The 24,375-nt window shown below is 40.0% G+C and overlaps 1 protein-coding gene and 1 long non-coding RNA gene across 9 annotated transcripts in view; one reads left to right on the top strand and one right to left on the bottom strand.

Moving 5' to 3' along the window:
• The first annotated feature begins 3,286 nt into the window (after positions 1 to 3,286).
• Positions 3,287 to 6,465, top strand: LOC131303376 (uncharacterized). The gene is made up of 2 exons (XR_009191999.1): positions 3,287 to 3,611; positions 6,274 to 6,465. It is a non-coding gene; the product is annotated as an uncharacterized LOC131303376 (long non-coding RNA).
• A 13,653-nt stretch (positions 6,466 to 20,118) lies between these two features.
• Positions 20,119 to 24,375, bottom strand: part of LOC131303374 (uncharacterized) — a 49,147-nt gene continuing 44,890 nt past the window's right edge. For 6 of the 8 annotated variants that reach the window (XM_058330214.1, XM_058330217.1, XM_058330220.1 and 3 more), the window contains 6 exons: positions 23,318 to 23,433; positions 22,535 to 22,647; positions 21,757 to 21,836; positions 21,113 to 21,233; positions 20,917 to 20,983; positions 20,119 to 20,704 (listed from right to left, as the gene is read on the bottom strand). In XM_058330214.1, coding sequence (XP_058186197.1) covers positions 20,575 to 20,704; positions 20,917 to 20,983; positions 21,113 to 21,233; positions 21,757 to 21,836; positions 22,535 to 22,647; positions 23,318 to 23,433 — 627 coding nt within the window. In that variant the 3' untranslated portion in view covers positions 20,119 to 20,574. Of the gene's footprint in view, positions 20,705 to 20,907; positions 20,984 to 21,112; positions 21,234 to 21,756; positions 21,837 to 22,534; positions 22,648 to 23,317; positions 23,434 to 24,375 lie in introns of all 8 variants that reach the window. The other 2 variants (XM_058330219.1, XM_058330221.1) reach the window with 2 other exon arrangements.

Below are 24,375 nucleotides of genomic sequence, written 5' to 3'. Positions count from 1 at the left end.
ACGAGTATCTGTCTCCTCTCGTCGATGAGACTTGCTCCTTCTTGTGGAACCAGTAGCAGTTTTGTCTCCTTTTTCTTTGGAGTTTTCTCTGTCATGTCTACCAGTGGGCTTTCTCGGAGCACCTGGTGGAGATTTATCTCTTCCTCCACCCAACTGGTCCTTTGGACTAAACGGTGTGACTGGATTTTCTTCCGTCATGATTACTTTCTTCAAAAAAATCTGTTCGTTTCCCACAGACGGCGCCAATTGTAGGGGGATGAAAACAATTGATGGCTCGGTTCAACTGGATTGCAACGGCTTATTCGTGCCTCTTCACCGGAACCCTAGCTCGACGTCTGAACCCTAATCTGCAAAATAGACAGGGGGTGAGTGCACCTTTGCCTCTCGTGGCAAAGGCCCTCCGATGCCTTTGTTAGTATCACGTACTAAGAACAAAAACCCTAATTATCAGTAGGAAAGCAATAATAATGCAGTCTATTGCGTACCTCTTTCCTCTAGGTTCACCTCATATTTATAGATCTCGTGTATGCTTGTTTCCCAAGCATCCCTGTTTCCATAGGACTCCCAACTCGTATAGGAAACCAAGGATATCAAGGACTCTCGTTTCCTTTATCAGTTTAATGGAAAAGAGTCCTTTTTAGGATTCCTTTCCTTTACTGGCCGAACATCCCATTCTCATTGGGTATCTTTCTCAGATCCTTTATTCATGGGATCTTATTCCTTTAATGGAATAACAACACTCTGGATTCTTCCAGAATGTTCCCCATGTTTCAACAATTAATTTGGGGTTGTTTCCTTGTTTGGCAATCTCGTTGCCGATCAGGCTGCCTGGACCAATGACTTCATATGTAATCTGGTCCAAGCAGTAATAAGAATGTCACTATGTGCCGAACAGCTTAGTTTCACGCCACTGGCTTCACTTGCCATTGACCTTTAACTAGTCGAACAGACTTCACAGATCAATGACTTTCCATGCTACTGATCCGTACTTCCGTTCACCATACTGCCCGGCGATGAATCCCGTCGTATTCACCTTGCACTCCTAAACATCACGTGTTCGGCGACTAAATGTCTCTGCTCGGGAACACCTCCCTACAATAGAGTTGAATAACACTACGAGGAATTATAACAAACGAATTTGTATAGCATAAAGGATGTGACCACGGATTGGGTTTAATAGGTCAAGTTGCAACATAAGAACTTGTGCAGAACAATATTTACAGACAATGACAAACTAATAGTCGCGACAGAGGGATCCAAACAAGTCAACGAAAAATTTATCTTAAGCACGATAGTAGCAACAATGGAACTTCGAATGAGAAACGATGAGCATTCGTCCACATCAATAGCAAACGTGTCATAGGATACTTCGCCACAAAAGTTCAAATATTCTCGAGGAAAGTTAGGAACGGATTGTGTGACAATTATAACAGGTCAACTACGCAACGAATTTCACAAAAAAAATAGTTTACGATACAATTCTAACAATATTCAGCTAGGGCAATGAAAGAGGATAAATAAAGAAACGACTTTCATGAGATCACACTCAGAATATAACCAACCATCATGGTTACAACCAATCCTTGTCCAAATCAGTTCAAATCGCACTATAAGCAAATTAAAGAAATCAAAGGCAACACTTCAATATGGAACAATTAACCTCTAGTCTCGGCATATATGACCTTTTGATGCTTCCTAACACGCGAGGACTAAGATTTCTTGATTTTCAATTCTAAACATGAATAAGGAGGGGATTAATGAATGAAATGCTTCCGCATCAAAAGTATTGTATCAAATGAATCGAACGTCAAATAGGAGAAGATACCTCAATCAACTAACATTTCTGAGAGTTAGAGAGTAGAAGGAAATGGTTTAGCTACGGAACTGCTTTGTTGTTTCAGTGCATGATTATGCTACTGCACAGAGCTCGATTCACCATGTACTCCCAATCTTTGGGGACAACTCCTTGCCATGTGGCCAAGTTCACCGCAAGTATAACAAGATCCCCCACGCCATGGACATTGAGAACAAATATGACCAGACTGACAACATCGATAACATATAATCTGACGCTTGAGGAGAACTCCCAGAGTCCTGGAATGAGGATGTGGCTTAAGGCCCTACCGACCCTGAATAGAGGGATTTGAAACCCTAAGTTTCTTCCTTCCTGAACTCTCAACACTCTCTGAGGATGACTCCGTGCTAACAACTCGACGTCTAGTTTCCCCCACACTCACACCAATCTGCGCACTCTCCAGAATCTCAACACCCTTCGCACACTCAACGATCTCAGGAAACATCGCTTCATCCCTAGTACACTGACTCGTTTCATTCTCCCCGTATGCACTACAGCCCTAGTGCTCACGATCCTTGGTCTCACCGCACCTATCTCCACGTCTTGAAGACATCCTACTATGCAAGCATAAGAAACGAAATCATCAACATTAGTCACTTAACTATATGCTATAGGTCTCTAACCTTTCCAACAAGAGTCGACAACTCTGCGCCACACTATTGTGATATATATGCAATGTCATATCGATGTACTGACTCATTCATACAAACACACATGTAGTTTTGTAAAAAGATGCAGCAATTTTTGAACCCATGTGACTAAAGTCTCCCCACGGCATCAAGGTGTTCTAAACCTATGCTTTGATACCAAGTTGTCACGCCTTCAATTTTCAACATAAATATAAATGATTTTTGTAATAAAAACCCTCACATTAATCCGTACGATACCCAAAAGAGCTCAACATTCCCATTTCCGTAATCATAGTTCCAAGTCCACTAGGTTTCCAAATATTACATCATCGGCTCAATGGCCCAAATTTACTTACATTACAAGTGTTACGAGAGTTAAGAGTTACAAATATTCCGTAGTCAAAAGGATTATAACTTAAATTACAAAATACAACTCTCAAAAGAAATTTACAAAGTAAATGAGTAACTCCTTTGGTTAGCTTTTAAAAAGGTGTGTCCACAATCCAAGCACTCCAGTCATGCAAGTTATTGTTCCGGTTTAGCACCTGAAAATGATATAAGGCTTGAGTTACACTAACCCAGTAGAAAGTCTACGCAAACTCTATATGCAAATGAGCAATACAAAAGAACAAACGATAGAAACCCAATGACAACAGAGATAAGCATAACTGTAGAGATCCGTATTAAAAACCTTTTTGTTTTTAATGTTGGGGATATTAGGGGACCCTTTTTAAAAGAATTGATTATTATGGTGGATAATGAATTGGGGATTGATGTGCAAAAAGTTGAAAATTCGGTGCAATTGTGAAATATGTGAGTGTATGGCATGTGATAGATGTATGTGTGGGTGTAGGAGATAATTTTCTCCTCAATTATAATTCTCTCTTTTCTCTCACAGTAAACACAACACACACCCACGCCACTCTCTTTCATCTCTCCCACGGCTTCTCTCTCTCTCTCTCTCTCATCAAATTTCTTCCCCAAATCTCAAATTAACCAAAGGATCTTGGAGTATTCTTCTCCTAGAGTCGAGTTCTAGACTTTGATCGCGTTGGAAAGCTCGGAGGAGGTGTTTTCGGGAGAGGTTTTGCCTGGAGATTCTTGGGGTTTTAATTTCAACCTTCGAGGTAGGGATCTCCTGCCTTCTTTACATGTTTAAGTGTTAGTTTGATGTACAAGAATCAAGTTTGTTCATCTATTTTGAGTCTTGAATAAATCTAGTGTATGCTGAAAATTTCGTGGGTTTTGGTAATCTGTCTATTGGAGGCCCTTCTGCTAGGAACCAATTTTTGGTGTCTTCATAACAGTTAAAGTATGTTTCAATACGAAGATTTCGGTACCAAGATCATGAAAAACGGATAATCACACAATTAGTTATGAATTTTTGAATACCTCCTGTTTCCTGGATGTGCGAATCTGTGCGTGGCTGTCTTCTTTTAATTTTCTGGGCATGATGAACAATTTGGTGGCTTTGGGTCTTTTACAGGAGCTACATATTTAAGTTGAGAAGGGATTGGCGTTTGAATCAAGTGATTCGGTTAAGTATACAATTTTTGGTGAATTTCTAAAGTAGGGTTGGTCGACTAGGGCGAAAATGGTTGCGAATCTGTATTTCTTTTGATTGTTGGGTTAATCTCCTCTTGTTTCTGAACCTGGGATTTTTACCAAGTGTAGGGCTTGTAGTGGTGCGACTTTTGGCGTTGGTTTCAATATTTTTGGGTTTAAGTTGGAAGAGTTATGATTTTTCAATCAATTTTACTTATTCCCGCGTAGAATCTGACAGCACCGGTGGACTTTGGTAAAATGGCCATAACTCCTAGCTCGGGACTTGAAATGACGCACCGTCTGTTTTTTTAGAAACTAGACACATAGGGCTTTCCAACGATACATCCCATGCATCATGGGTATGTCCGAGCGATAACAGATTTGCATTCAAAGTTGACCTAAATTCTGCCTTTGCACCAGTTTTTACTGTTATGTTGAAGCTATAATCGCAAGGCCGTAGTTAGGTTACCCAAACTCTGTTTTTGATGTATGACCTATGGATTCAAAGAAGAAGAAGTCTACTTTTCAATGGTTTAAGTGTCGCCCTGAAATTCATGTTGTTTAATTGGATATGGTCAAATGTAAATGATTAATTTCGCCAATTTGATATGTGGGGATAGGATGAGTTGATCTAGGTGACTAAGTGTTGGTTAAAGAGAACTTGTAAGTATAAAAGTTGATGTTATCATTTGAGATATGATGATGTGGTAGGATATATGGATTTCAAGGAAAGGCGTGGGAATAAAATGGAATATGAGTAGTGAAATGAATGGTCTGCTTAGGTTTGATTGTTTGGACATACTTCCATGAGATTGAGATCTTATAGGATTGATTGACACGTTGGGATACGTATTGACTAATGATTAGATTGTTAATGAAATAGAAAATGAGAAGTGTAACAGTTGCTATGTGGATAAGTATACTGAAACAAGAATACGTGAGAACTTGTGGTGTATAAGGGATTGGCGTATTGATATGCGAGAAAATGACTTGACTTTGATGTTAATTGATACTTACAGAAAAATGAACAGTTTTTCCTCTTTATGTGTTGTATCCATGGGTTGGTTTAGTTTGCGTCTTTTGCTATGTGTTGGAAGTAGAGAAATGTTGGATAATGAAATTGCTTGCTCAACGAGAATATGTGACACTATATGAGTGGCATGGTGGATAATTGAATGGTAATAAGAAAGCCACGGATCCACCATAAGGTGAGATGCCGGAATGAAAGTCACGGATCCACCATAAGGTGAGATACCAGAATGAAAGCCACGGATCTACCGAAAGGTGTGATGCCGGAATGAATATGGGACGCACGGGGTCCCTAATGCCCGAAAGTGCACAATGAAAGCCACGGATCTACCGAAAGGTGTGATGCCGGAATGAATATGGGACGCACGGGGTCCCTAATGCCCGGAAGTGCACAAGAAAGCCATGGATCTACCAAAAGGTGTGATGTCGGAAATAAAATCGAAACACGTGACATGGTGAAAACGGAGAATCTTGTTATTATTTATTATCATACTAAGATTGAAAATGTCAGTTTGAGTTGTTAACTTGGATCGTCTAATGTGTTAATACATGTTTTCTTTTATTTTTCCCTTTAGACCTCCAAATCATTGTGGCTTGTTCTCCTGATGTGTGATGGGCATCTTGTTCTGTGTGAATGTATAATTGGTACCTCGTGGTGTGATGCATTGTGAGAGTTTCATATATGGTATTTGCTTGTCAAACTTATAAGGGAAATCTTAATGTGGAGGAGTTTTGCTAGATGTTGAGATTTGAAGTTTGATTTGGGATTGACGGGAGAGTTTCCTTGTTGTTAAGGTGCGATATTATTCGACTTGTCATTGCTTACCTTATGTTCTAGCTCTACATGCCTAGTGTGTATATTTTTGGTGAGAGGTTGGTTAGTTGTATGAGAAAAGAAAGTAAAACATTTTGTTAAAGAACTCAGACTAATCTTTAGGTCATTGAAATGGAAATGAAAAAGCAGGAATTGGGTTGGGTAATGCCGTGGCGGTAAGCTGAGATTTTTAAGAATATTGGTGTGTGTGGTTGAGAGTGTTGGTGTTTGAGAAATGGAGTTAAATATTTTCCAGCGTGAGTATGACATTTTGAGCTTCACTTTTGACAAAACACGTATGCTTTTGGAAAATGTTTTCCCTTGTGATCTGTCTTCACTTCTGCATGTAATTTAGGTATGGATATCTCTACGAGCTAGTGTAGCTCACCCTATCCTTTCAGGTACTCGCCATGGCACTTAGCTTGGATTGCATGGAGTGCACATTGAGACGTCTCTTGGGAGCTTCATTGGAATTATTAAGGAGTTGTTTATCATCTAGTCTAATTCATGTTGTGTACTTCACCTGCAATTGAATGTAGTATCTTTTGGTTTGAACATATGTAAAGCTATGTATAAACTCATCTCTTTGATTATTGTGAAGCCCTTTTTAATGGAAGACGTTTTGGAGACTTTACGTAAAAAAAAAAAAAAAATTTTAGAGAGAAGAAGAAGAGACTTTGATTCTTTATTTGGACTGGCATGACAGTTAAGGGTAAATACAGTTTGAGAGGAAGACTTTTGTTATGGAAAATATATTATTATTTTAGCTGAAAATCGAGGGCGTGACAATAACTATCATAATCATGTATCCGACTATTGCTAATCCACCTTCTTGTGCGGTGCCACATTCTTTCCCATTTCTCCTTCGATCATCGTCGAACCCTTTATCATGCGATGAAGTATGCACCAAACGCGATGAGACTCAACAAGCGAACATGAAATACAAGAGGGGTTACCAAAATGAACTGACTAATTTAGATTTCGGGGTTTCGGACGTCTTAGAGATAACTCTAACCTTTCACATGTCAACTAAAAGCAGCATTTAAACTCATATCAATCCAACAAACTACAACAACTATTCAACCATTTAATAGCCTTTCAAATGAATGTCACAAACAACTTCCTCATTCCATATCATTCACCATAGAGCCTAATTTCATAAAACCTTCCTTTTTGATTTCCAAAACAATTTAGAGAAAACTCTAGACTATTATAGGCTGAGCTCCGTTGATTCGGACAGAATACCGGAATCCGTTGATTTGTGCCCAAATACCGAAAACCGTTAATTCGCTCAAGAATACCGGAGGGGTTTATGTCCAAAAAAAAATCCATTTTCCTTTTAAACAATCCGGTTTAGTGAAAATTAATCTTTCTTTCTTCTTTTTTTTTTCAAGATCTCACATCTCATCAATCGAGGTGTTCACATGTATCTCACGTAGCCCGGGACACATCACATATAAGTGATACCCATTTATATACTCTAGAACACATCACGTATGAGTGATGCCCATTTATATACTCTAGAACACATCACGTATGAGTGATGCCCATTTATATACTCCGGGACACATCACATATGAGTGATGCCCATTATGTCATATATATATATATATATATATATATATATATATAAAAGTTGTGTCCACAGTATCAGTAAATCAATCATATTCATCTCATGTCATCACAACCATTCATGTTCTCGCTATCCCGATTTAATAAAACAATCATTGGTAATCCTATTTCACAAACATCAAACCATTCAATCAAGTCCAAAGCCATTTATTTAATCACACGATATTACGAAGACAACAATCTACTGCAACGCATATAAGAAAATACACACATTCTCACCGCACCTCCAAGTACACCCCCATACGTTCACGTATCACGTATCAACCCATGACTAGACTCTGCGATGCTCGGTCTTCTAGTTGCTATACTTGGAGTCCGTAAATCATATGTTAAAGGAATCTAAAGGATTCTACGAGTCGAGAGAAAACGATTTGCAATACTACTCATTGGATCACTAGACATGCTCATGTGTATTGTTCGTGGTTCGACGTGCAATAACTTAGATTCCTCATTTCTTAACTCAAAAAGTTCATTCTAGTCCACTGGATACCACTCTAAGTGTGAAACAAGTAATACTCTCCGAAACACGTGAAAGATTGCATAAACAAACCTATTAGAGTTGATGAGAAGCTTCAAAATGTGATTTGGAAGATGTAAGAAAAGTTGTTCATAGACACTATAGTAGCTCAATTACCTATTGGTAGGTGAATGAGTCCAACCGATAGAATAGGGGAATTCTGCACTTGTCCTGCCGGTAGGTGAAGGTTCCTACCGGTAGAAATTGAAAACAGATAGGCCAACAATTTTCACGAAACAACTTTGTACTTGTCCTACCGGTAGGCGAGAATTTCTACTGGTAGGTGGATGAATACGTTTGAGCTGTTTTTGAGCTGCTAGTGTACATTTGAGTTGATTGTAAATAAATTTCTCACTTGTCCTACCGGTAGGGAGAGTATCTCTTGGCGATTTTTGATAGGAATTTCAGATTTCAATCCAATCTCAATGACAACCCAAACAAGCTCGAGAAAAGCATAGAAACACTCAAATAAAATATAAAGAGAGGTAGAATTCCCTACCTCAAGTATCCAAGTCGAAATCGAAGAGATTGAGCAAACCCTAGCTCCTGGAATCCAAATCAAACAAAATACACCGCACCGAGCTCTATCCAATGGAATTTGAACAACAATGCAAGTGTAGAAGATGGAGTGGAGGTTGATTATTGTGGGTTTTGTAACGCCCCGAATTTTGGGTACGTTAAAGAGATAATTTATTACAAAACTTAAAGAGAGTCACTGCTCATTATTACAACATAACTCTCGTAAGAGTATAATAAACACAAAATAGGAAGCTAGGGTTCCTAACTACTGCTCCGCTTGTTCCTCCATCCTAGCGAATTCTTCGGCTCCGAACGCCTCCAAAGTGAAGAGTTCGCCCTGTTCATCTATCAGATCTGACATATTATACCAGCGTCGCCACCCATATAATATGTCAGGGTCACCAAAAGGTAACACCATGAGCTACAAAGGCTCAATAGTATAATCCTACTCACTAACTCTTAACTTAAGAACAAGAGATCATAATATCAATGATTCTACATAAATCAATCATATTGACAAACAGTTAATCAAATCCACATTTCTTATTCAAGCTAACGTTAGTGTTGACTTTTCTGACTCATCGTAGACCGTGTCATTATTTCCACTTTTCTTTTTCCAAAACACCTTTCTAACTCACCCAACCTCGGTTCCGCCATTCCGGATTCCCGAGTATCCTCACAATGGTTCCGCCGCACTGGGTTCCCATTGGCACACGATTGCATTGGCTCTTCTCCACGGATAACCAAGCCACACACCCAACCTCGGTTCCGCCGCGCCGGTCTCCTGAGTATCCTCACAATGGTTCCGCCGCGCCGGGTTCCCATTGGCACACACACACACAACTCACATTATGCACCAAAACTGGTCATAATGTAGTTTCAAAAATATTTCCTTCCTCGGAATACACATTTTCTTCCTCGTTAACCTCACCCTAAGCGTCATGTCTCGAACTTTCTTGGTTTAGGTGTCTCGTTTTCATGCATAGACTTCGGCGGTAGAACTTTCCACATAAACAAGCACTCATAAAAAATTCAAAACTATTCTAACAAGATCATCCAACTCCAAACTACTTAGCATGCTTAAATCACCATGAGCGAACATAAATCATGCATTTCCAACATTTTAAGATAACCTTATCTACTTTAGAAAGAATGATCAAAGTTTACTTCTTAATGGCGTTCTATTCTCCAACATACAATCTTATACAATACATAGAGTTGGTGGACTAGGATTCCTACCTTACTTCTTGGCGGTCGTCGGCTACGGAGAATTTGGTCGTCGGTTTTGCGATTCGGCGGCGTAATGGTTCCGGATTGCTTCGAAAGGAAAAGAGATGAACTTTTCTCTTTCCTAGAAACAACTTACTAACTAAGCTAAGCTACTTTAGAGATCTAGAGGTGGTTTTGGAAGTGGTTTGGTGGTTTCTCTCAAGAAACACAAGAAAACAAGAACTTTAGAACCAAGAACACTTGGAATTTCTAGAGAGAAGGAAGAGCAAAGCTTGAAGGTGTGAGTTTGAAGCTTGGAATGGCTTCTATTTATAGGCCAAGACTCCTCTCTCTCTCTCTCTAGCCGATTCTCTCTCTCTCTATATCTCACTTTTCTTTCACTTGTCATGGTTGATTGATAGGTTGATGGGTGAAGTTAAGGCTTGCTTGCACACTAACCACCTAGTTTTAGGCTTGCATGGCTAGTTTTAGTACTTTGGAGGGGACAATGGAAGATATGGTGGTAGAGTTGAACAAGATTTGGTGTTTAAAGAACAATATATGAAAGGATAGATTCATTGGAAAATACATAAATACAACTATAGGTTGATAGGATGAAGCAGATCATGATGGTACAAGTCACATCTCTCCCTTCTTTCTTCTTCTTCTCCTTCCTTCTCGCTCTCTCTCTCTCCCTCTCCCTCTCTCTCTCACCCATATATATATGTATATATTTGTACTAAGAAAGACTAATAATAATAATATATAAGTAAGTACATAAGTACTAAGATTCTTGGGGTGGAAAAGTCAAGATTCCCTTATTAAACTAATCAATTAAGCACATGTTGAATAATAAACTATATTATAAAAGTACTAAGGGAATCTTAGGTCATTAAACCTACTTAGTACTAGTTGGCAAAACTAACTTATTGTCCAATGGTTAATACATCCCCTAATGGTTAATAACCAATGGGTAATAAAGGACAAGTACTTTAAATAATAAACTAGGCCTTATAAAAAGACTACATGTCCTTTTGCATGTGGCAAATACACATAAGCATATATACATGTACTTATCAAGATATAATAATGGAAAAGTTATTGTCCAATGGGTAAAGATTACCCAAACAATTATTATCCAATGGACAATGGCTAAAAGGCAACTAAATGGTTTGCTAGTTTGGTTAAACTAACTAGTTGGTTGAGAATTGATTAGGCATGGCAATCAGGGTTTCTAGTCGAGGAATAAGGTGATAAGGCGTTCAATTGCCTGAAGACAAACCGCTAGAAATTAATAAGAAAGCCATCGAGAAATCAAGAGAAATTAAAAAATTTTGAATAACAACGAGATTTTTATTGAATGAAAAATCGGAGTTGTTACAGGTTTTGAGTTTGGAGGTGAAATTTGAGAGTGGGAGGGAGAGAAATGGAGAGAGAGCCGAGAGAAGGAGAGAGAACAGGAGAGGGGAAAGTGGGAAATATTTTCCCTGCCACACACGCATATACACACTTGCACTATATTACAACAACACCCACATCTTTCCAACTTTTGCACATTTAACCACCACATTCACATTCACATCATTTTCCACCCTTCTTCCTCAACTACAAACATTAAAATTAAATAAAGAAATTTACGGGTCTCTACAAAAATCCTTTGTACTTTTGAATCTGAGATTTTTTCTGAGAATAATACTTTACATTGTGAAACTTTGAGAGTTTGTTTCAACATTTTTGGAGTTGAAATGAATTATTTATGGATTTTCTACTAAAACATGTTTAGCTACCCTGTTTTTCTGTAGGACAGCTTATTCTTTTGAAATATGGAGAATATTTGGTTGATGACTAATCTTTCAATTTTTACAGTAGATACAAATTGATTTTACGCAAGTTTGGGCACTGGTTTGAGTATTTTTGGACTTTATATGAATAAGTTATGACTTTTTTCAAAGAAAGGGTGACAGATTTTAGTAAATGAACAAAGTATTATTTTTATTTCTTAAAATACCTTGCATGCATAGGTTTTTGAGAATTTTTGACAAAACTAAGTTCTTAACCAGAAATTCCATGTGATCTTGCGGTGGAATTGAATTTACTTGTAACGCCCCAGATTTTTGAAACGTTAAATAAACAATTTTCATTGAAAATTAAATAGAGTTTGGCTCATTATTACATCATAACTCTCACAATAGTACTTTTATTAAACACGGAAGGGGAAACTAGGGTTCCTATCTACTATTCCGCCTGCTCCTCCATCCTAACCAGCTCCTCGGCTCCGAAAGCCTCCAAGGTGTAGAGTTCACCCTGTTCATCTACAAGGTCTGACACATTATACAAACGTCGCCACCAATATAATATGTCAGGGTCACCAAAGGTAACACCATGAGCTACAAAAGCTTAATAGAATAATCTCTCACTTGCTAACCCATAACTTACAACAATAGGGCATAGAAGTAGTATACTAACTCATGTAAAATCAGCGATTTCAATTAAGACATGTATATTCAATATCATAATGATACATCCACATTCACTATTCAACTAACGTTGGTGTTGGTGATATCTGAGTTTCTCCAACGCGATATTTCATAGAACGTGTCACCATTTTCACCTTTCCTTTACCAAATCAACATTTCCAAAATCGTTTTTAACACACCCAACCTCGGTTCCGCCATTTCGGTCTCCCGAGTATCCTCACAATGGTTCCGCCGTCCCAGTTTTCCATTGGCACACAAAACTTTGCATTGGCTTCTCTCCGCGGATAACCAAACTACACACCCAACCTCGGTTCCGCCATTCCGGTCTCCCGAGTAACCTCGGTTCCGCCGTTCCAGTCTCCCGAGCTCAAGAAAGTTCTTGGGTCACCTTGTGACCATAAGAGGGATAGAGGCAAATCCTGACCAAATAACAGCCTTGCAGAGGCTCCAAAGTCCTAGGACCACGAAGGAGGTCCAAAGACTGACGGGGATGGCAGCAGCCCTAAATAGATTCATCAGTCGGTCTAGTGACAAGTGCAGGCCGTTCTTTCAATTGCTGAAAAAGAGGGCATACGAATGGGGAGCAGAATGCGAACAGGCATTCCAAGGCCTGAAGAAGTACTTGGCAGCAGCCCCACTCTTGTCCACTCCTGAACCAGGTGAGTCTTTAACTTTGTACTTAGTAGTTTATGAGTATGCTGTAAGTGCAGTATTATTGAGCGATAAGGGGTCCGGGCAAATCCCCGTGTATTATGTGAGCAAGACATTGCTAGATGCAGAAACGAAATATCTACCCCTCGAAAAATTGGTCCTGGCATTGAGGACATCAGCAAGAAAGTTGCCCCATTACTTCCAGAGTCATAAAATAGTGGTTTACACAGAGTTTCCATTGAAATCATTGCTACGAAAAGCAGACTTCTCGAGACGTATTTCAACTTGGTCAGTGGAGTTAAGTCAGTACGATATTGACTATCAGCCGCGCACCGCAATAAAGGGGCAGGTATTGGCAGACTTTGTAGCAGAGTTTTCTCCTGCAGTGGCTCCATAGCCTCCTATGAAAAAGGAGCAGACAGCTGAGCCATCAACCGGGAGGGGTAAGGCACCTGCCGAACGAGATCCCTTAGAATGGAAACTATTCGTTGATGGTACCGTATGCAATACTAGTTCAGGGATTGGAGTTGTGCTCTTTCCTCCTGAGGGAGTAATGTTGGAGCTGTCCCTTCAACTGGGTTTCAACACTTCAAACAATGTGGTAGAGTACAAGGCACTCCTAGCAGGTCTGAGAAGCGCAAAGACCTTGAAGGTAAAGAGAATAAGGGTATACTGTGATTCATAACTTGTGGTGAACCAGCTTTCTGGGGAATATGAGGCCCGGAATGAGAAAATGGCAGCCTAGTGGAGGCCGCCAGGGATTTGCTCTATATCTTTGAGAAGGTGTACAATGAGCAGATAAGCTCTGGGCAGAATCCCCATGCAGATTTGCTGGCTTGGTTGGCTGCAGCTGTGCCAACTGAGTTTAAGAGAAAAGTGGCAGTGGATTATCTTGCTGAGCCAAGTATTGGAAGAACTGTGGAATTAGTCTTGGACGTGAACCAAGGACCAAGTTGGATGGATCCAACTGTGAAATTTTTATGAGATGGAACACTCCCCAAGGATAAAAAGGAGGCTCGCAAGATAAAGACAAAATCTGCACGTTTTTGGCTATCACTTGAAGGAAAATTATATAGAAAGTCCTTCACTGGACCATACTTACTTTGTGTGCACCCCGAGATGGTGCAAAAGTTTCTCCATGAGATTCACGAGGGAACATGTGGAAGCCATGCTGGGGGCAGATCCATTGCCCACCGAGCAATAACCCAGGGTTACTGGTGGCCGCACATGCAGGAGGATGCAAAGGTATATGTAAAGATTTGTGAGAAGTGCCAAAAATTCTCACCAATGATTCGAACACTAGCCAAGGATCTGGTGTCGTTGACAAGTCCTTGGCCATTCGCACAATAGGGAATGGACATCGTGGGTCCACTCCATAAGGCAACTGGGAATAGGAAATTTCTGTTGGTAGCAACAGATTATTTCACTAAGTGGATTGAAGCAGAACCATTGGCTAAGATCACTGAACCTATAATAGAAAGGTTTGTGCGGAAAAGCATCATTACTCGATTTGGGGTCCCTTATTCATTGATTACGGATAATGGGTCCCAATTTCAGATAAAGTTCAAAGCATTCGATGCCTAGTACGAAATAAGGAACTACTACTCAACCCCAGCCTATCCTCAGAGTAATGGGCAGGCAGAAGCATCCAACAAAACTATACTTGACAGGATCAAGAAAAGGTTGGACAAGGCAAAGGGGAAGTGGCCTGACGAATTGCCATTGGTCCTGTGGGCGCATCAAACAACTCCAAGGACTACGGGAGAGACCTCCTATTCATTAGCATATGAACAAAGGCTGTTATTCCATTAGAGGTGGGTTTGCCGACCAACATGACCATTTTGGTTGAAAGTGGAGGCAATGACAGAGCCCTAGAGATCGAGTTGGATCTGGCCGAGGAATGGAGGGAGAGGGTTCTGGTTCATTTGACCTCATATCAGGAGCAACTAATGAAAAGCTACAACAAAAATGTCCACCCACGAGAGTTTGGTGTTGGAGACCTTGTGCTTTGTAAGGTGCTCGGCAACACCAAGGTGGCTAATGTGGGCAAGTTGGGGGCCAATTGGGAAGGTCCATATCGAGTTACTGAATTTGTGGGCATAGGGCTTATAGATTGGCAGACCTGGACGGGAACCCAGTGCCAAGGCCCTGGAATGTCCATAACTTGAGGAAGTTCTTTGTTTAAAAGACTTCAGTTTATTTTTTCATTATGTTTTAGGACGCACATCGTGATTGTGTGGGAATTACGAATAGAATTCTCTTGTTTTTTATCTCTTGGTAGTTGCAAGGAGTACGCGTAACGCCCCTTTGAGTTATCAGTTTATGAATAAAGAATTTGATTATAAATTTTTACAAACTTTATGGCCTCTTATGACTATGAATTTCCACTTCTTTCTTTTGTTTAAATACGGAGCTAAAAAGTTGTACACCGCCTTTTCTCGCTTCGTATTGGGGAGTAGAGAGGTGTAATATGTGCGGTATGAATTACGAGCAAATTCAAAGGCATATTCGAAGAATTACGAGCAAATTCAAAATTTGACAAGTACGAATATTCTTGGTTATTTATCCAGGTATGAATAAACTTGGGGTGTGTACGTAAATATGCACCATTTTGCAAAAATATGAATACATTTGGGCACCAATATAAATACAGGAAACTTAAGATTATACCCTAAGTATGAATACACTTAGTTATAACTCCAAGTATGAGAACACTTGGGATGCATACGAGAACATGCAGTTTATTTATTCAAGTACGATTACTTGAGCAAACTTAATATGCAATTGATTATCTAAAGTACGAGCAAAACTTAGGAATTTGTCCAGGTATGAATGAACCTAGAGTACAAACGTGACAATACAAGCTTAGCCAAGTACGAAGACACTCGGGCTTTTGTCTGAATATGAGAAACTTAGCAATGCACGAGCAGCTTTATCTTAAGCATGAAACACGTAGGTACATACAGTGTAATCTACGTATGATAAGCATCTGTTTAAAGCACGATATGCTTAAGCAAGCCAAAAGGCCATGAAGGGCCACTAACAAGATTAAAGGCCACGAAAGGGCCACGCAATCAAAACCAAGTGTTATGCCACGAAGGGCCAAATACCTGTGTTAATCAAATTTGTAAATATATTTATGCCATGTAAGGCTCGAACTACGGCCACACAGGGCCTGCAAACTGTTTCAAGAAAGGGAACATTGTTTTAATATGATCGACACATACTTACTCATCTGCAGTTAGGTCCTGGATAGAAGGAGGAGTAACTTGAGCAGATGTATCCCCCATAGCTTTGCTATCATCAATAAGACCACCACTGGCTTCCTTTTGGCCAGGGTTGGTCACCTCGATGGTCACTTCGTTGGACACCTCATTAGGATCTTGTTCGGCATGAGCAGAGGGCTGTTCGGGGATATCAGCATTGAGTTCTCTGTCCAAGCTATCCTCCTCCACCTCCTCCATAGGTTCTTCAGGAACAATTTGTGAGCTTGGAAGATCGTTCTCAATCCACAACGGGGACGTCTCTATAACTCCAACCTTGGTCAAAGCAGCAGCCCAGGCAGTAGCCCATACTTCATCTTGGATTCCAAGCATCTGGGTCTTGTAGCTCTCAGTAGCCACGTTGATCCCTTCATTGTATCCCAGTTGATATGCTACTTTGGCTTCATTTTTGCTAGACTTGAGCTCTGTAAGAGTCTAGTTCAGACTGTCCTCGGCTCCGTCCAGTTTAACCTTTAGTTCATCCACTATAGCACGTGCTTGATCCCTCTCTCTCTCAAGCCTGATGATTGAGCGTTGCAATTTGGCATTCTCACCAGCAAGCTTAGCACGTTGAGGCTCAGACTGGCCAAGTTTCTGGGCCACAGCTACCATTTTTTGCATTGCCTAGTACAACCCAAGGGATCAATAATACCAATACGAGCAAAATGTGATTTAAATGACAAAAAGAAGGAATATACCTTGGCTCTGTGGACCATGAACAAACCGAGAAGGTTGTCGGGAGAGCTTTCAACCTCTCTCTACATGTCCCCAAGCAGCATGAAATCTTGGGAGAGGACTAATCCACGCTATCTCTGATGCTCATTGGGCAGTTTCCATGAGTAAGCTTAGGAGCCCAGACAAGGGATGGTGCACTTTGTTGGGGGGAAACTCTCACCCACAATTGTTTCCAAGCGTTGATGCTTGTCACGATGACTGGCTTCAACCTATTCTGGGGAAAAACCTGGCAGAACATCAAATTGAACCGCGACACGACGACCGTGGGACGTATTGAGACTTTGGGAACCTCCGCGTCCTTGAGGAGCACCTCGGCCACGAGTAGCACCATGGCCCCTACCATGGCCGGGCAGGTTCAAAAGACTGCTAAGGTTGATCGGCTGGTTTGGCTGTTCCATGTCTTATCTTGGTGGTGGAGATGGAGTGTAACCACTGGAAGTAGAAGTGAGGCTTCCTCAGCTAACTGGATGGGTTCGTCAAGGATTGGAGGAGTACGAGATTGGCTTCTATCTCCTTGTTCGGGGTTTGAGGAGGAAGGTTCGAGAAGTGCAGGGTTATCTGCCGCACGGGTGAGTCGATCGATAAACCCACTGTATGAAGCTTTGTAGCTCAAGAGCATTTGAGTTGCTCTTGCTCGGCCAGAAAGATGCGTGCCTTGTCCGTTAAACGCTAATGCCCGGTTAATATCCGTGACGTGGACTTGTGGGGTGATGATGTCGTGACCCTGGTTGACGTTTGTGGCTGCAATGAAATATGCAACACAAACATCAGTAAAAATACAAGGAAGCTTTGATTAAAAGAAAAAACAAACAAAATAAGAGGAAATGACTAACGTGGGCGCCCAAATCTATAAAGGGCATGGAATCCTATCACCTGGCCATCCTCATCTCTGAGCTCGAAATTCCTCGTGATGATAAGAAAATTTTCGTCATCCCCCCGAGCAGAGTCAGGAAGCTCAAGGACGAGTTTTTTTCCTAGAGTCCCTGCTCTTCAAATAGTACGTAAGGGCATCTTTTGTTCTAGAGATGCTATAGAGATGGTGAATGTCATGTAAACCTAGGGATGTGCCTAGCATTTGATTGATGGCATTGATGCCCATGACAACCCGAAAGAAATTGGCAGAAACTTGAATCGAGGATAGTCGATAATGGGCTAAGACCTGACGAAGCAGGGGTGACAAGGGAAACTTAACACCACCCTCAACAACGGTGACTTCTGGAATGTGAAGGGTGTCATGATCAAGACACTCGCGGACGGCGTCCTCAGGGGCTAGTGCAGTGGCTATATTATCAGGGATCTCATAGCGAGATCTAAAATTAGCCATGGCCTGAGGGGTGTTGCAGTGACGCCTAAACCTTCCCATTTATGGATAGTAGAAATTATAGAAACCCTGGACGAAAACGAAACCCTAAATCGACGAAGGCGATAGGGTGAAAAAGGGGAGCAACGACTTACGAAAGTGACGATCAAAGTCTCTAAGTGCAGAAAAGGAGGAAACTAGAGATGGTGAACAATGCTCCAATGGCGGGTATGAACAAGACCTTCTTTCTGCAAAGGGGGTTTAGAGTGAGAATGGCGTTTCAAAATGGGCCGAAATCCCAAATATACCCTATAAAGTGGAGTGGCGTAAGTGAGACGTCACTCCAGGCACCGTTTTGGCATTCCGTTCCCCAAAGGCATCCATTCACATTTAATGAAGGCAGTACGAAATATGCCACGTGTAAAGTAAAGGGCAGGAAAAGCCTGCCCAGCCCAAACAATGAGACGTTTTGTTTGGATTAATGATAAAAGTTGCACCAGTTTTTGTAAAACAAGGTGCAGGAGCAGAATAAATTTGCTCAGTTCTTGGGAGCTTTGCCCTGCCCGTCATTTGAGTAAGAATAACGAGCAAAGTTAGGGAGGAATTGTAGGGAGGTATTCCCGAACAGGCCCAAATAGGGTCCGAACACGTGATATGTGGGACGATGGTTTGAATAAAACAGGATAAAGTCGCCGTGCAATACGATGGTCGGCAATAAGAACCGACGACATGAGAAGTCATTGGTCTAGTTAGTCTGCACGGGGTCGAGGTCCAGTAAACATGAAAAGTTATTGGACCAAGAGACTAATAAATGAACAGTGACATGAGAAGTCACTAGTCCAAGTAGTTTGTTCAGCAACAAAAAGGCCAGTTGCATGTAAAGTAACTAATCCAGGCAGTCTGTTTGGCAATGAGATGGCCGAACAAGGAAAGAACTCCAATCAAGTGTTGGAACAGAGGGAATACTTTAGGAGGTTCAAGAACAGTAGTATTCCGTTAAGGAATGAAATCCCGAGAAGTGGGATCTGGAAAAGATATCCAATGGGAATGAGATGTTCGGTTAGTTATGGAAAAGAGTCTTAAAAGGACTAAAGTAATGAACTGATAAGGGAACGAGAATCCTAAATATCCTGGGTTTCCTATACAAGATAGGAATCCTAGGTCAACAGGGATGCTTAAGCAGCAAGCATCTAAGAATCTATAAATACGAGATAAAAGGTACGCGATACGTTGCATTCATATCGTTTTCCTACTGATAATTAGGGTTTTCTACTAGTACGTGATACTAACTTAGTCATCGAAGGGCCTTTGCCGCGAGAGGCAAGGGTGCGCTCACCCCTTGTCTGTTTTGCAGATTAGGGCTTCGACGACGAATTAAGATTCCGGTGGAAAAGCACGAGTAACCGTTGCAATCTAGTATTGTTCTAAGAACCAATTGTTTTCATCCCTCTATAGTTAAAATATACTCTAACAATGGTTCTTTTGAAATCATTCTCAGGATATGATAATGCACTCAAATTAGACACTTGGTTCTGTTCGACACCGTCATTGCATAGTTTATAATGCTATCTGAGACCATTTTGATCACATCCACCCAAATAGTTTCAGATTTGAGTCTCATCGAAGTTATATTCCTTTTGATCGTACTTCACGTGCACATTTACTAGTTGTCAAAAAAATTAGGATATAGTGCAGAAATTTGGCTTTGCCATCCATTTTCAGCATCCATTTTGCTGAAACATGTTTTATTTTTTGTTAATGTTTTCCTCTTTAGCTTTGAAAATACTAGTATATGATTACAGAATGCTTAGATCTCATGAAAACCAAAAGTTTAGACAAGAAGTTCCTGAATAACAAACCGAAACAGTTTTCCTGCAAATGATATCAAAATATATGTAGTAACAATATGGATGAAATAACCATAATACTTTGCATGGATCAGATGACTGGCAAATTCGAAGATAGAAACTGCATTCCAGAACAAATCCAATAGGTGAGATATTTACAAGATAGTTAATGGATGAAGTAACCATAATATAGCACAATATGGATGAAGTAACCATAATAGCTAAGTCACAACTCTTGATTTTAAATCCAAAATAGTTAATGGAGCCACTATAAGTGATATTTGCAAGATGACTCTTAGATATCAGCAATTCCGAGTTTTAATTGGGTAACCACCTTTGCATGCATTGCAATGAGATTATGTGAATAATATCACCTTTGATCTCCTGTCATGAAGCAAGTAAAAGTACAGAATGCTTGATTTCACGAGTTCCTGCATGTCGATTCTCCGAAGGTAAAAAGTGATGCTTGGGCCAGAGATAATTCGACAACACAACAAAATAGTGGTGACTCTGATCACTACACAAAATAACGTGGTGTTGTACTGTTTCACTTCAAAAGCTAAAAATGTCTTTAAGAACCTCGTGAGCAGCGTTACGTCCCGGAGCACCCATCACACCACCCCCAGGATGGGCCCCACTCCCGCACAAGTAAAGCCCTCGCAATGGGGTCCTGTAATTTGACCTGCACTTAAAAAATAAAATGAATCACAATTGTTCAATGAATCAATAAAAAGCTAGTTGCTCAACAAACAAGATACACTCTCAACTACCATATAAGTGAAAATGAACAGAGAAAGAGCTATTCAAGAAGCTAAATTCCGAACCAACCAAAAAAAAAAAGCAAAATCATTGACAAGTTTACAAACAGAACACGTAAATGTTTACATGAATTACCATCCTTTTAGAGGTCGCATTAGGAAAAGAGAGTGTAATCCCATAGCACCATGAAAAATATTCCCTCCTACCAAAAAAAAGAACAAAAACAAATCATTTGTTAATTATACAGCTGAAATAAATGATGAGCAAATCAGATAATAAGCATTTAGTTGCATTCAAAATCCAAACATTTGCAGATGTGCACTAATTATACCCGTAAGACCAATTTCCCGTTCAAGGTCTGGTGGAGTCAACATGTCATAGCCAATAACTGATGAGCTGAAGCCCGGGGCATACTCATCGATCAAGGCTAAACATCGTTGCGCAAAGAACTCCTATAGAAATGTCCATCAGTTAGTTTCTAAGTATTTGCACACAAAACAGAAAAATTATCTTCCTGCATGACTGTTTCCATGAATAATCCCTCCAAGGAAAGAAAAAGAACAAAACAGAAACAATAAATTAATAGTTAAAAAATTGGTGAGGCCAAATCTTATTGACAATTCAACATTGTTGAGAATATAAGGACTAAAGTTGTCCTCTCTCTAACAGGCCAAGCTTTTAGACACGATGGTGGTTAATAACCTAACAGTTATCAGGCAAACAATAGATCTTGTATTTGAAACTCACCATCTACCTATTGTTCAAATACTTTAACTTGTTTGGCCCGATATAGAAAAAAGCCTGGCTACATGTGGGGTCATGAGCTTAAGTGTTTAGAGGAGTGTGTAACTATCAAATAGAAATTATATGCCAATAAATGTCAAGCACCAAACAAACTGTGAAAACAATCTCAATGCTTCAAATACTACCCAACTGTGGAATTAAAAAGGAGGCACTTTCTAGTATACTACTTACTCTATATGCAGGGTCTTTCCAGCTGCCTTCGGAGGGTTTATACGGTGTGTACTGAATGAATAAGTTGATCACGTGCTTACCTGGAAAGAAACAGCTAAAATGCATTATAGTGATGCAAAATTCAATAAAATAGACCGCATTCGGAAAAAAGAAAAGAAAGGCATAACTAAATGACGGGAACCAAAAAGTGTCTATATAGCTATAAGAACAACATGAAACGCTAAAAAATTGAACACTTAACAAGCAGAAACGAGAAAAGTATGGGAAGATTTATGATTCACCTAGTCTGATTTCAATAGCAAGTGGCTTGAATCATTTCCAGAAAATTGTTTAGTAAGATCAGCACAGACACGCCTTACAAAGTCTAGGGAAGTGGAAGCCACTTCAACTGGAATGACTAATACTAATTTCTTCAATAACGAAAAAATGAAATGAAGCTAAACTAACCCCAAAAAGCATAGACATATAAGACACACACTAAATCCAAGTAAAACCTATTTTCTAGTGCTGAATGTTGACGACTAGCTTCTGACAAAGAAAGATAAAAAAAAGAAAAGCAAAGAAAACTAGATTCACAATCAGAGGATGCAACAGTAACCATATCTGATATTTCTTCCGACCTTTTGCATGAAGAACCTTGAGTTCTCCATTGATTTCATGGTTTATGACTTTATGGTTCAACTTTCAGGTAAAATAAGATGCAACCTCATAACACAGATCAACTCCATGAGAAATAAAAGATGACAGCATCACATAAAAACGAAAAACATTGAAGTACCAGAAGGAGAGAGAGTCTTATCCAAAACAGAAGGAATTGTCATCTCTATAATAGGTCTTCGAGATGGCGAGCCATTTACAGCATCTTGACAGGCCAATTCAATATCCTCCATGCTGAAGCAAGGTAAAACATGTGATAAGGCACACAGATACCCTGAGATTTTGTATGTAAGGATGCAGTTCAATGAGTCTTCAACTGAAATCCAAGAGAAAGATACACAAAATTTCCACATCGAGAATATGTGAAGACTATTCAACAATTGGAAGTTGAACTCTCCCATCAACTCTTGTTATAGAACAGTTAAGAAATAGGTTGATGATTGTTTGAAACTATATGTAATTTACCCAAGCTGGTGAGGTAAAATCTTGAAAGTCATAGTGAAGAGCTCGTTCATCAAAGCACCATGAATTCTTGACTGACACCCTAAACACACCACAATCATCATGAATTCATCAATTTTCCTCTGCCTTTCCACCCTCATGCTTAATTGTCACCACATAACCAAATAAGAAGAAACCTAATTGGAAAATCTACAGGACCAACCCTCCCTTCATCAGGGATATCCCCTTTTTAAAAATTGTGATGCACATTGCATCTACAAGTAATTCCACCATCATCCAAGGTCTTATTCTTTTGGCCAGTTTTTTACCTGGCATTAATTGATGAAACAGAACCTTCTATGCAGTTTTTAAGTTTTTTTCATTCAGCTATCTTTTCCACAATATGTCCAATAGGACAAGTAGGGGAACAAAGAAAATACAGCATACCTAATTGAAAGCATACCTCTCAGATCCAATGTGAATGGTACCCACATGCTGTGGGCCAGCATCAGGATGAGACAAGTTGCAACATCGAAACTGGGGCAAGCTTTCAACAGCCAAGTTTATTTTCGTAGTCCCCTGTTCCCGTACAACTCAGGTTAATCTAAACTCTTAAATCAGAAACTAATCTAGCCATTAGATATTATTCATTTGACTTTGTCAATTTAACGTCAACTAATCATCATTTTGTTTCTTAAGACAGGATAATTAATACCCCTTACCAAATGTCAATCGTTCATTTAGACTAGCAGAAGTTCTCTTTTCTAGTTTTTGTCCACTTTGAAATCTTCGACTAATATTCTACTACGAAATATAGACAGATGGATGAAAGCATGCTTTTTCTCTTTTCAATCTCCAATCAATGTTTTGGAAACCAGACCGATTAGCGAACCGAAAAAGGAGCCCTGGTGGATGGGTCATTGGTTCAACCATGGTTAAACTAGAATTAAACAGTGATGTCATACTTACTTCAAATTATATTAATACTATACAGATAAGGCAGGGATCCATACATGCGTCCCGCATCATTTGAAATGAAAGGAGTTGAGCTGAAGAGTTTGCATGTCTAGCTTTTATGATACAATCACACATCAGTAGAAACTAAAACTTGAGTAAGTGGGTTTATAAAGCTTGCTCAAAGCAATAGTCCAACCGATTGTCACCATGGGGCAGTGAAAGTACTCAGTGACTGCATTAACTAAAGCTGTAGCAGTACACTCCCCAACACACTTATAGTTCAAATTCTCCTGCTTTGACCGACCCCTCCAAAGTTTACGTGAGTTGCCGGTTTGACCGTTGATTTTGAGCAATTCAATAAGGAAAAGCCGGTTTCAAAGTCAAAGCGATCTTTGGGTTAGTATTGACCAGAGCAAGGTCTGGTTGACGTCGAATCAGCCAACCTAGTTCGGCTTTTAAAACAGTCTCCAATGACCACTGTTGATCATTTTTTATATTATTGCACAAACATGAAATGGTATCGCCGAATTAATAATGTTCAAGTTTGTTCCACATCGGTTAATT

The sequence above is a fragment of the Rhododendron vialii genome, chromosome 10a (assembly GCF_030253575.1).
Source record: "Rhododendron vialii isolate Sample 1 chromosome 10a, ASM3025357v1".
NCBI lineage: Eukaryota > Viridiplantae > Streptophyta > Magnoliopsida > Ericales > Ericaceae > Rhododendron > Rhododendron vialii.
The sequence above is the reverse complement of the archived record's forward strand: the minus strand, read 5'-3'. Positions and strand labels throughout refer to the sequence as shown.